This window comes from Oncorhynchus masou, chromosome 30 (assembly GCF_036934945.1).
Source record: "Oncorhynchus masou masou isolate Uvic2021 chromosome 30, UVic_Omas_1.1, whole genome shotgun sequence".
In the NCBI taxonomy this organism is placed as follows: domain Eukaryota; kingdom Metazoa; phylum Chordata; class Actinopteri; order Salmoniformes; family Salmonidae; genus Oncorhynchus; species Oncorhynchus masou.
This window is the reverse complement of record NC_088241.1, coordinates 22,014,519-22,026,334: the sequence shown is the minus strand read 5'-3', so window position 1 is coordinate 22,026,334 and position 11,816 is coordinate 22,014,519. Positions and strand designations below refer to the sequence as shown.

Sequence of the window (11,816 nt, the reverse complement as noted above, 5' to 3'; positions counted from 1 at the left end):
AAAAACACACTACCCTCCCCTGTGTCCAATAAAAAAACACACTACCCTCCCCTGTGTCCAATAAAAAACACTACCCTCCCCTACCCTCCCCCCCTGTGTCCAATTAAAAAACACACTACCCTCCCCTGTGTCCAATAAAAAAACACACTACCCTCCCCTGTGTCCAATAAAAAAACACACTACCCTCCCCTGTGTCCAATAAAAAACACACTACCCTCCCATGTGTCCAATAAAAAAACACACTACCCTCCCCTGTGTCCAATAAAAAAACACTAAAACGCTAAATGGCAAACACTATTTTGCTTCATTACAACCTGTAATTTAAATGGACTATTATTTGGATTTAATGTAATACACAAAATAATCCAAATTGTAGAGGTGAAATGAAAAAAAAAGTGGTGTGTGCATATGTATTCATCCCCTTTGCTATGAAGCCCCTAAATAAGATCTGGTGTAACCAATTACCTTCAGAAGTCATAATAATTAGTTAGATTGCACACAGGTGGACTTTATTTAAGTGTCACATGATCTGTCACATGATCTCAGTATATATACACCTGTTCTGAAAGGCCCCAGAGTCTGCAACACCACTAAGCAAGGGGCACCACCAAGCAAGCGGCACTATGAAGACCACGGAGCTCTGCCAACAGGTCAGGGACAAAGTTGTGGAGAAGTACAGATCAGGGTTGGGTTATAAAAAAATATCAGAAACTTTGAACAGTCCACGGAGCACCATTAAATCTATTGTAACAACATGGAAAGAATATGACACCACAACAAACCTACCATGAGAGGGCCGCCCACCAAATCTCATGGACCAGGCAAAGAGGGCATTAATCAACAAAGAGACCAAAGATAACCCTGAAGGAGCTGCAAAGCTCCACAGCGGAGATTGGAGTATCTGTCCATAGGGCCACTTTAAGCCATACACTCCACAAAGCGGGCTTTGCGGAAGAGTGGCCAGAAAAAGCCATTGCTTAAATAAAAAAATAAGCAAACATGTTTGGTGTTCGCCAAAAGGCATGTGGGAGACTCCCCAAACATATGGAAGAAGGTACTCTGGTCAGATGAAACTAAAATGTAGATTTTTGGCCATCAAGGAAAATGCTATGTCTGGTGCAAACCCAACACCTCGCATTACCCCGAGAACACCATCCCCACAGTGAAGCATGGTGGTGGCAGCATCATGCTGTGGGAATGTTTTTCATCACCAGACATGGGAAACTGGTCAGAATTGAAGGAATGGTGGATGGGGCTAAATATAGGGAAATTCTTGAGGGAAACCAGTTTCAGTCTTCCAGAGATTTGAGACTGGGACAGAGGTTCACCTTCCAGCCGGACAATGACCCTAAGTATACTGCAAAAGCAACACTCAATTGGTTTTAAGGGGAAACATTTAAATGTCTTGGAATGGCCTAGTCAAAGCCCAGACCTCAATCCAATTGAGAATATGTGGTATGACTTAAAGATTGGTGTACACCAGTGGAACCCATCCAACTTGAAGGAGCTGGCGCAGTTTTGCCTTGAAGAATGGGCAAAAATCTCAGTGGCAAGATGTGCCAAGCTTATAGAGACATACCCCAAGAGACTTGCAGCTGTAATTGCTGCAAACGGTGGCTCTACAATATATTGACTTTGGGGGAGGGATGAATAATTATGCACGCTCATTTAAGTTTTCTGTTTTTTTGTCTTATTTCTTGTTTGTATCACATTAAAAAAATATTTTTCATCTTCGTAGTGCATGTTGTGTAAATCAAATGACGCAAACCCCCCAAAAATCTATTTTAATTCCAGGTTGTAAGGGAACATAACAGGAAAAAGGCCAAGTGGTTTGAATACTTTCGCAAGCCACTGTATAAATTGTGTAGGGAAACATTTATATCAATTCATCATCAAAGAGACTTTTATTAATTTATTAATGGAATTTTCTCTTTTTCTAAGCCTTTTGAATTGTACATTTATGATATCCACATTTAAAGTCTGCTTTTAAACCTTCTTTGAAATGTAGCCCATTGAGTAGTAGCTATGGAAAGCAGGAAGTTATGCAAAATGTCAAATGTGTAATATCCATCAGCCACATATGTCTTGAACAGTTATTGCCCCATTAATCTGGAACTCGTTGTAAAAACGAAACTTGAAACTTGAATATTTCATTACATTTGTGTATTTAAATATAAAAATGAGAAGTAAAGATAAATATCGCAAGGGGCTATAGCTTTGTGTGTAATTTACTAGCCACTGGATATATATCTGCATACATTTAAAGGAATCAGTGGATGTTGCCCTCCTTGTGAAGCTTGATATATCTCACTGATAAATATGAGTAAAAAAATCTGATGATCATTTGATATTACAGAGGAAGGCAAGCGCTTGGGGGTTGACGCTTATTCAGTGAAGGAAATGTCTGTGTCTTGCAAACAGCAGCGCCACTTCTTCTGACTGTCTACTACAGTGACAGGCAGCTGGACAACAGAACACCACTTCAGGTGTCATTTATAAAGCCTGAATTGTGCATTGGATTTGAACAGATGACCATCGCGTGAATACTGGTAAGAGGTTGCAGACACTATTTCTGTTTGTACTATTTCTGTTATGGTAATTAATGCGACTGTTATGGTTTTGCAATGTGGAGTGCAACATGTTAAAGTGTATGTTCACAGGTGTTGATATTTTCGGATGAGTTGGATTTGGGAACACATTTCAGATATTTATTGCATCAAATTAAAATCGAATTGTAGATATTGTCAAGTTCAACTAGGTTACATTTTCTTTAGTGTGTCAGGTATAGGCTAAATCTACATTTTCCCAAAATCAACCTAATCAGCTCATAGCTCTATACACTTAATACATTTCTATTGGTCATTATTTTCAATGGAAATTAATCTACACCCAAAACATGAACCTGTTTGACTTTATTATGCTCAATTTAGGTATTTATACCTACTCAGAATCAACACATCTTCTTCATTGGCTTTAGGGTATAATTGAATAATGTATTTTGTATTCTATATTTATTATGTGAGAAATATGTTCATATTACTATGATTCAAATCTCATTCTGTTACAAATTATTGTGGTGTAGCCAACATGTCAAATAAAAAAGCAACAAAACTCACACTGTCTTGTGGAGAATAGGGTCAATGTGGTTTCAGTTCTCTACACTCAATCTGTGTGGAATCATTCTATTAATGACAAATCAAAACTAAAATGTCAACATTTTGATGTGTTTAACTTTAATTAAAAGTTATTTTCACTGTCAGTTTTATGTTTAAAAAAAATAAGACAATGTACTGAATGAGTGTGTGTCTGTCTGTCCAGACAGTGAGCTCATCTTGCCATTTCTGATACAGAGAATCATGCACATCACAGGAGCTGAAAGACTCATCCTCATTGGTTATCTACTTCAAGGTGGGTCGCTGTGGGAAAGGCTGGGTCTGATGCACTGCTTTCTGGCATCTCCCATTGCACGTTACCATTTACATTTTATAGGTTATCTGTAGCTAGGCTTCCATCCAATTGAAGACACATTATCATGTGAATATTTAAAAATCTGCATAAAGAAAATATGAGAATGCGATGGAAACACTATGAACTTTAGATTTTTATTTGGTACTTGACAATGTGAGCACACAAGTACATGTTGTGTGCACTATGTCATCATGCACTGATTTCTATCTGCAACAAGTCCATTTGGTGGAAACACCACTGGTGGGAAATTGCACATATTTTCTTTGTGTTGCCAATTGGATGTGAACCTAGCTACTGCCCTCATTATTTATTTTTTATACGATATGACTTTACTCTCATGAAAACTGGATGGAAACATGGTTAGTGTTCTGGTCCTTATTAAAAGCCCAGCGCAGTCAACATTCAGTGTTTCCTGTGTATAGTATCATGTTTATACAACAGCTGATGAACTAACACTGTAAAAATGTGATTGGTGTTATTTCCTGACAGTTGCTGGTTGAAATATAGGACCTTATAAACAGCAGGTTTTGCGTGGGTGGAGTTTTGGCTTCGCTGGTGACATCACCAGGGGGATCAAGTTAATAGACCAATAACAAAGAGCTTTTCAAACCTATCTGCCAATAACTTTGTTTTAAGGTTGCATATCCATTCTCTGCTCAGGTGGATTGATCCACATTGAGGTTAATGCACCATTTTGTTCCCTTCCCAACTCCAAGACAGTCCTAGCAAAATTCTTGCTTGAGAAAAACATTTAATTATTATTTTTTTTTAACTATTACAGTAAGTTACTTTATTGTTAGCCAGAAATAATGTCAAATTGAGATAAAAACATTTGCACTTGGTTTTTAAAGCGATAGTTCATACAATCCATGTCTACTACCATTGCTACATCCTCCCAAAATACTAGCCAGATTATTCTGCACATCGCTAAATAACTAGCCCACATATTATTTTACGGTTTGTAGGAAAAAACAACAACCTAGTGAAGTTGATAAGAACCTAACACCCCAGTCTAATAGTTTGTTGTGTGTATTTCAGGTGTTCTGTGCCTAGACTTTGCAGCTCTGATGCCTCAGAATATAGAAGCTCTCAGTGGATCTTGTGTGGCCATTCCCTGCTCATTTACACTGGGATCTGGATATGAGTCGTCCCTCACAGCTTCATGTAAAGGAATATGGAGGAAAGGGTGGAGAAGAGTACACGTGTTTGATTCTAGTCTCACAGGAACAGGCTTAAACACCATTCAAGGGAATCTAACTGGGAACTTGCAGCAGAAGGAATGCACCACAATCCTGAATGACTTCACATCTTATTTCAATGACTACTTTTGTTTCAGACTTGAATGTGACAATGCTCTGAAATATAATTTTCCAGGACGTGTCACAATTGATGTAAAAGGTAGAGTATCATTAGAATATGCTATTTCTGTCTTGTGATGTGTTGTGTTCACTTAAGTTGCAGGTTTGAACTGGCCGTATTTAATGCACTGCTCATGTAATAAAAGTCTTTCCTTTTTTTACTCCCTCAGAGTATCCATCCAAACCCACTCTAAGTCCAGCAACAGTGGATGTGATGGAGGGGGCCTCAGTGAGTTTGATCTGCTCTGCCGCAGCCCCCTGTCCCTCACTCCCTCCAACTCTGACATGGACCCCCACACTGAGTGACAGTGTGGAGGATTTGCAGGAGACTCCGAATCGAGTCATAACTTCTCTCCTGAACTTTACCGCTTCACATGTCCACCATGGGGAGAAGATCTCCTGCACTGCGCTGTATAAACGACAAGCTGGCAAGAGTGATAAATCATCCAAAACGTATCTGAAAGTCACTGTTCTTTGTAAGTTGATTCATGCATGGTAAGTTTGATTCATGTATGGTAAGTTGTTTATTACTATAGAATTTGACAACTTTCTGTGCACTCTCCCTCAGACTCTCCCAAGAACACCTCAGTATCAGTCAGTCCCTCTGGTTCAGTGTTAGAGGGCAGCTCTGTGAGTCTGACCTGCAGCAGCAATGCCAACCCACCAGTGGGGAGCTACAACTGGTACAGAGTTATTGGAGAACAGGTTTCAACAGTGGGGGCTAGCAGAATGCTAACTGTCCAGGTACCAGCAGATGACAGTTATTTCTACTGTGAAACCATCAATGACCATGGAGCCGAGAACTCATCTGTCGTTCAACTAGATGGAATATGTATGTACACAATGACACCAAATATGAACAATATTTTCAACGATGGACAGTATCATAACACACACTAAATTGACTCTTGACATACAATATCTATTGTTTCTTTCCCCCAGACCCTCCCAAGAACACCTCAGTGTCAGTCAGTCCCTCTGGTTCAGTGGTAGAGGGCAGCTCTGTGACCCTGACCTGCAACAGCAATGCCAACCCAGCAGTGAAAAACTACACCTGGTACAGAGTCAATGGGACTGAGGCTGTCACTTTAGGATCTGGAGAGAGCTTCACCTTAGACAGTAAAGCAAGTGATAGCGGGGAGTACTGCTGTGAAGCACTGCATTCCCTTGGTGCGGAAAAAGCCACAGTTGTTCAGCTGGATATTCAATGTAAGTTATATACATTATACTTTTGCAATGGTATGATAAGGGATGTAATTTAAGGATTTTGGGCACTGGCCAGCCAGGATAGTAGACTGCACTTTTTACTAGCCTGGGTCCAAAATATGTGCCACGCAATATTTGAAAAGACAAAATGTCAGTAGCTGGCGGGCTAGTCGGGCACATTTTCTAGTAGCCCGGTCTGAAAAGTACTGGTCACGGGTTAGTGTGCTAGCTTAATTTCCATCCCTGGGTATAATACAGTATAGCTCCTAGTGTAGGGCCAGAAACATAGAAGCATCAAGATGCTGCTAACACTTTACCATAAGGCTACATTATTTGGCATCAACTAATGTATTGTTAAATTGTGTCAATGCATTTGGTAATCATTTACTAATGGTAAAGGAACATGTCATATTTAAGCCATCATTTTGAAACGGTACATCTAGAACCTTTCACTAATATAGTTGATTCTAATCCATAACCTTATTGTAAAGTGTTACCAAGATGCTGTGTTACCAAGATGCTATAAACAGTCTATTTATAACTGGTTGAATATGACTCTGTGTTGAGGCACACATCCAGCTGCTGTGACCAGCCACACCTGGTGTGTGGCCAACGTCTGGGTCATGGGTTCACGCCAGTGCCCAGACTGTCTGGTCCAATGACAGTGAGCCATTGTCCTGTTGCGTGACAACCATGAATCTTTACTGTGTGTGTGTGTGTGTGTGTGTGTGTGTGTGTGTGTGTGTGTGTGTGTGTGTGTGTGTGTGTGTGTGTGTGTGTGTGTGTGTGTGTGTGTGTGTGTGTGTGTGTGTGTCAATGGACCTCCATCACTGAAGCCTGTTGTTGAGTTTGTATGGCAGTGTGAATATGTTTATGCATGGCTGTTTGTTCTGTATTGCCATTGGCAATCTAGTCAAGATTTGTGTTTTATCTCAAATTAAGGGTTTCTGAAGACAAACCTAGAAAGCAAAATTATTATTGCCCAGATCCAGCCCCCATTTACAATCCTCCGGCGTGTTTATGTGGCCTAGTAACACTTGGAATTACGGTCCAAAAGTGGGCCAGGTTTGATTGCCATAACTTAGCCAGATCATTGCCATGAAAAAGCTAGACCTAGTCTATCAAGTTGGATACGGCCCTACTTCTGGTGTAATTCAAAGTAGTAACTGGGCCACATCTACAGTATATGCCAGCCCAAGTTTGGCCATTATTGTGGAAAGGATCTGACTTAGGTATGGCAACTGAATCTGGCTCACAGCTGGCTTTATTGCATAGAATTACAGACATGTAGCATGGGAAGTATGGATAGGCAGACTAACACCACTGTTGAGAAGTGTATAATACACTGTTTTCTTACAGATCCCCCCAAGAACACCTCAGTGTCAGTCAGTCCCTCTCGCTCAGTAGCAGAGGGCAGCTCTGTGACTCTGACTTGCAGCAGCAATGCCAACCCAGCAGTGAATAACTACACCTGGTACAGAGTTGAGGGATGGGAGAAGGACATTGTAGGGTCTGAAGAGAACCTCAACATCTTCAATGTAACCAGGCTTTCAAATGAACAGTACTACTGTGAGGCTCAGAATGTCCATGGACTGCAGAACTCTGAGGCCATCAATATCGATGTGACATGTACGTACTATATAGTATTTATTCTACTGATTTATGAATCACAATCACTTATTCATGTGAATGAACTATTAACAATAGTTGTGTCCCCCCTGTCTGTTCGGGGTAGTTGCTTCAGAGATCCAGAACACCTCTCGCTGCATCAGGATTTCAGCTACATCTCAGATCAGATGTTTCTGTGATAGCTTTGGAAACCCTGCTCCCACAGTGGTGTGGCAATTGGCTGGAGAGTCTGTCAATCACTCCACTAACACCATCATCAGGGAGGAACCAATGGGTTTAGCAGGCCTGAGGAGCTCCCTCACCATCCGCCAATCACAGGAAGAGGAAATACCGAGTCTGGTCTGCCTCAGCTCCAACATTGATGGTTTTGACAGCTTCTCATTTAACTTAACATCAATGGAAACATATGAAGGTACAGATGGGAGACGTTTGTCCTGCTCTACAACAAAATTAGTTCCTAACAGTCCCCCTGTCCTACTAACCATACAAGAGCTTGGAACTATAAGGGTCTATCTTTATTTTTTGTCAAAATTGAGTTATTGACATAGCCTTGTTCTGTTCAATGTTCTCTATGTATATAGTAAAAATACCCCTATTCATGTTGTTCAGTTCAAAAGAATACAAGATAAAAAATGTCTGACACCATTCAAACCAATGAGGATTCGGAACTTTAAAGCCAATTATCTCAGAAACATCTTTATGCAGATAGAACCTCATAGTCCCAAGCTCTCACATCGCCAAATAAGACAGATATTTAATACAAAGAAGGAATGGCGGTGCTTGTTTTACACCTCATTTGTTTTCTCTATGTTGTGATTGTGCAGGTTTCCACCTAATCTCTCTGTTGATCGGGGCTGGTGTGGGGGCAGGGGTGATGCTGCTCCTATGTACCCCACTGCTTCTCATCTGCAAGTAAGTGACTGACACAGGGGCCAGGGCAGGTACGATCATGTAAAAGACTATTTGGATAGATTGGTCCAATGTTTGTATGGACTGGTATTTGACAACATTATCTTAACATCTCTGTTGTTTTGCTCTCGGGCATAGGAGAGCCAGGCAATCACCAAACAAAAGACAGGAGGAGACAGCAGAGTTTAGAGTGACTGATGAGGTAAGTAACTACACTGACATTCCCACATTGCACAAGTGTATGTGCTCACAGTCTTAACAATGTGGGAAGGCATAGATATACATATTTCACAGGAGAGTGTGCATGATATTACATATCCTAGGTGCCACACACATTTCAGCACTGGTGTTGTTGTTGCAGTGAAAGATTGGAGGTAGCTTGGCTGGTGGAAATCAAAATGTAAATATGCAAAACTGTGTGCATGAAGAGGAACTCAAGTCAGTTTAGGCTGCAGTGGTTCATTACTGTAATTGAGTCTTTTGCAGCCATACTGTCTGGATCTCATGTTAAACAACTAACCAACAACTAGCCCTTTCCTATCCCGTGGTTGATTTGCTCATGTGATTGTTTTGCATTGTGTTTTGTGTGGACACAAGGCAGTTACAGCTAATAGGAGTCCACACAAAAAACTCTGCCAGTTAGCTTATAAACCCGTCTAATGTGATGCTTACCCCTTAGACCCTCTTTCAGGAAGAGGACAATGTCTATGCCAATAAATCCATGCTGGATGAGGCCCTCGGGCCCAACAGGACAGTGGACAGGGAAATTGACGACACAGACCTACTCCACTACGCCAACTTGAACTTCTCCAAACTCCAGGCTAAGGTGGCCAAGCAGGGGGAGGGGGAGGGAGAGATCAGGGGAGTCGCCTCCAAAACGGCAGAGTACGCAGTGATCCGTCTGCACTCCACAGGTAGTATCGAGGGAGGGGCTGGGAAGAAGGAGGCCAATCTTGCTCTGGAGCAGGGGGATCACGCTGAAGACCATGGAGCTGAAGTCTTAGAAGAAACTCAGGCAGGGCACGAGAGTGATTGGGATGAAGAAGTTGCAAAGGATTCTGCGCTGCCAGAGCTACAGGGCATGACTAATTCTGCCCTCAGGGTCCAGGAGTCTACAGAGGCTCCACTGGGACAATCTGAGCAGCACAACACAGCAGAAACCACTGTGGATGAGGTGACACTGCTTTCTGAGTAGAAAGATTCCTCTAATGGTGAAGAGGAGGTAAGGTAGGGGAACATATGTCATGGTCAGGTCATATCTGAGGCAAATTAGGGAAAACCTCAGTTAGATAGGAGGAAGAGGGGGAGAGTATAAATGCACAGTAAGCTGCTGTATAGAGGGATTAAAGCTTATGTGCAGATAAGCTAGTGCAAGGTTGTGAAAAATCACCCATAATGCACTGCAGAGACATCATCGTCACCTTTCAAACTGTAGAAACACTATGTCCACCTTTTTTTTAACACCAGTTATTCTACAGTGTCTGTTCATTAGTTAGATTTTCATCTCTATATATACAAGTATGTGGACACCCCTTCAAATGAGTGGATTTGGCTTCAAATTAAATCCAATTAGGGAATACATTAGATTTTGTCCTGCTGATCTACACAACCAACTCCACATTTTCAAAGTGAAAGAACAATTATACCATTTTTTAAATTTACAATTTAATCGAACATAAAAAACAAAGATGTCTTGATTGCGTATGTCTTCACACCCCAGAGGTAATACTTGGTGGAAGCACCTTTGGCCGCTATTATAGCTGTGTATCTTAGGGTAACACATACCCATTGTTTATGTCAAAATAGCTCAAGCTCCGTAAATATGGTTTGGGAGTCATTGATGGGCAGCAATATTCAAACCTTGTCACTGATTGTAAAGCAGATATGTCAGTACAATCCACAATACTTGAAAATGCAGAGGGTTTCACTCTGTGTTGTGTAGCTCTGGATTTGGCCTGTGGTTTTTAATTTAGGACAAAAAGTGTATTTTTTTGCCGTGTTTTCTTGCAATATTACTTAACAGCCTTGTAGCAAAACAGAATGGATGATTTGGAGTGTTTTCTTGCAGTATTACTTAACAGCCTTGTAGCAAAACAGAATGGTTGATTTGGAGTGTTTTCTTGCAAAACAGCAGCAAAACAGAATGGATGATTTGGAGTGTTTTCTTGCAGTATTACTTAACAGCCTTGTAGCAAAACAGAATGGTTGATTTGGAGTGTTTTCTTGCAGTATTACTTAACAGCCTTGTGGTTGATTTGGAGTGTTTTCAAAAACAGAATGGGATGATTTGGAGTGATTTGGTTGATTTGGAGTGTTTTCTTGCAGTATTACTTAACAGCCTTGTAGCAAAACAGAATGGATGATTTGGAGTGTTTTTAAAAACACAGGCTTCCTTCTTTTTACTTTTCTATACAGGCCAGTAATGTGGAGTGAATGCAATGTTGTTGATCCTCCTGTTTGTGGCAGCAACATCGTGTTATTGGTATGCTTGACCCCGGCAGGGATTGGGGAGTTTGTCAGGATCATAATAAATATGAAAGTAGCAAAGCCCAGATAAAACGTTAGAAACCCTCCCAGTCTTCTGAATACCAAACACTGGGATAGAGTTGTATTTTTCAGCGAGTCAATTAGACACATTTTAATCTCAAAGACAAACAAGAATGGCTTTCCAGTAGCTGTTGAGTGTTTCTGAATGGTCCAGTCTCAGTCCTGATTTAAATCTGCTAGATTCATTCCAGATTCAATCTGTATCGCCGAAGTCAAATCAAATGAAAATCAAATCAAGAAGCTGATTTTCAGTATCTCAGTCGCAGCTTTGATGCACCTGTACGGTCTCCGGAAGATCTTTGTTAAAGCTTGATTGAAATGTAAAGGCAATGTTCCCGCGTTCGCGGAGACTGCATTCACGTTAAACGCGGCAAATGTCGGCTTTATCTGAAATGACATTTTTAAGTAGATCTTCTGTGATACTTCAGTGATACGGATTGAATCCAGCCCAAGGTTTGAATATTGCTGTCCATCAATGACTCCCAACTAAATTTACTGAGCTTGAGAAGTTTTGACAAAAACAATGTGTATATGTTGCCCTATGAGGTGTGCAAAGTTGTTAGTGTAACGGATGTGAAACGGCTAGCTTAGTTAACAGGTGCGCTAAATAGCGTTTCAATCGGTGACATCACTTGCTCTGAGACCTTGAAGTAGTAGTTCCCCTTGCTCTGCAAGGGCCGCGGCTTTTGTGGAGTGATG

At 41.0% G+C, this 11,816-nt stretch overlaps 1 protein-coding gene across 1 annotated transcript; it reads left to right on the top strand.

The window, feature by feature from the left end:
* The first annotated feature begins 2,266 nt into the window (after window positions 1-2,266).
* Window positions 2,267-10,689, top strand: LOC135523123 (sialoadhesin-like). The gene is made up of 11 exons (XM_064949849.1): window positions 2,267-2,549; window positions 3,319-3,408; window positions 4,507-4,866; window positions 4,997-5,302; window positions 5,395-5,658; window positions 5,769-6,035; window positions 7,392-7,661; window positions 7,768-8,073; window positions 8,486-8,573; window positions 8,709-8,772; window positions 9,250-10,689. The coding sequence occupies exons 2-11, from the start codon at window positions 3,357-3,359 to the stop codon at window positions 9,763-9,765; spliced, it is 2,493 nt and encodes an 830-aa protein (XP_064805921.1). The 5' UTR covers window positions 2,267-2,549; window positions 3,319-3,356; the 3' UTR covers window positions 9,766-10,689.
* The last annotated feature ends 1,127 nt before the right edge of the window (window positions 10,690-11,816 follow it).

Bases quoted from the DNA above. Each gene is read 5' to 3' on its own strand.
- LOC135523123 (XM_064949849.1), top strand. From the start codon at position 3,357: ATGCACATCACAGGAGCTGAAAGACTCATCCTCATTGGTTATCTACTT. The intron at 3,409-4,506 runs GTGGGTCGCTGT...TGTGTATTTCAG, and splicing joins CATTGGTTATCTACTTCAAG to GTGTTCTGTGCCTAGACTTT. The intron at 4,867-4,996 runs GTAGAGTATCAT...TTACTCCCTCAG, and splicing joins TGTCACAATTGATGTAAAAG to AGTATCCATCCAAACCCACT.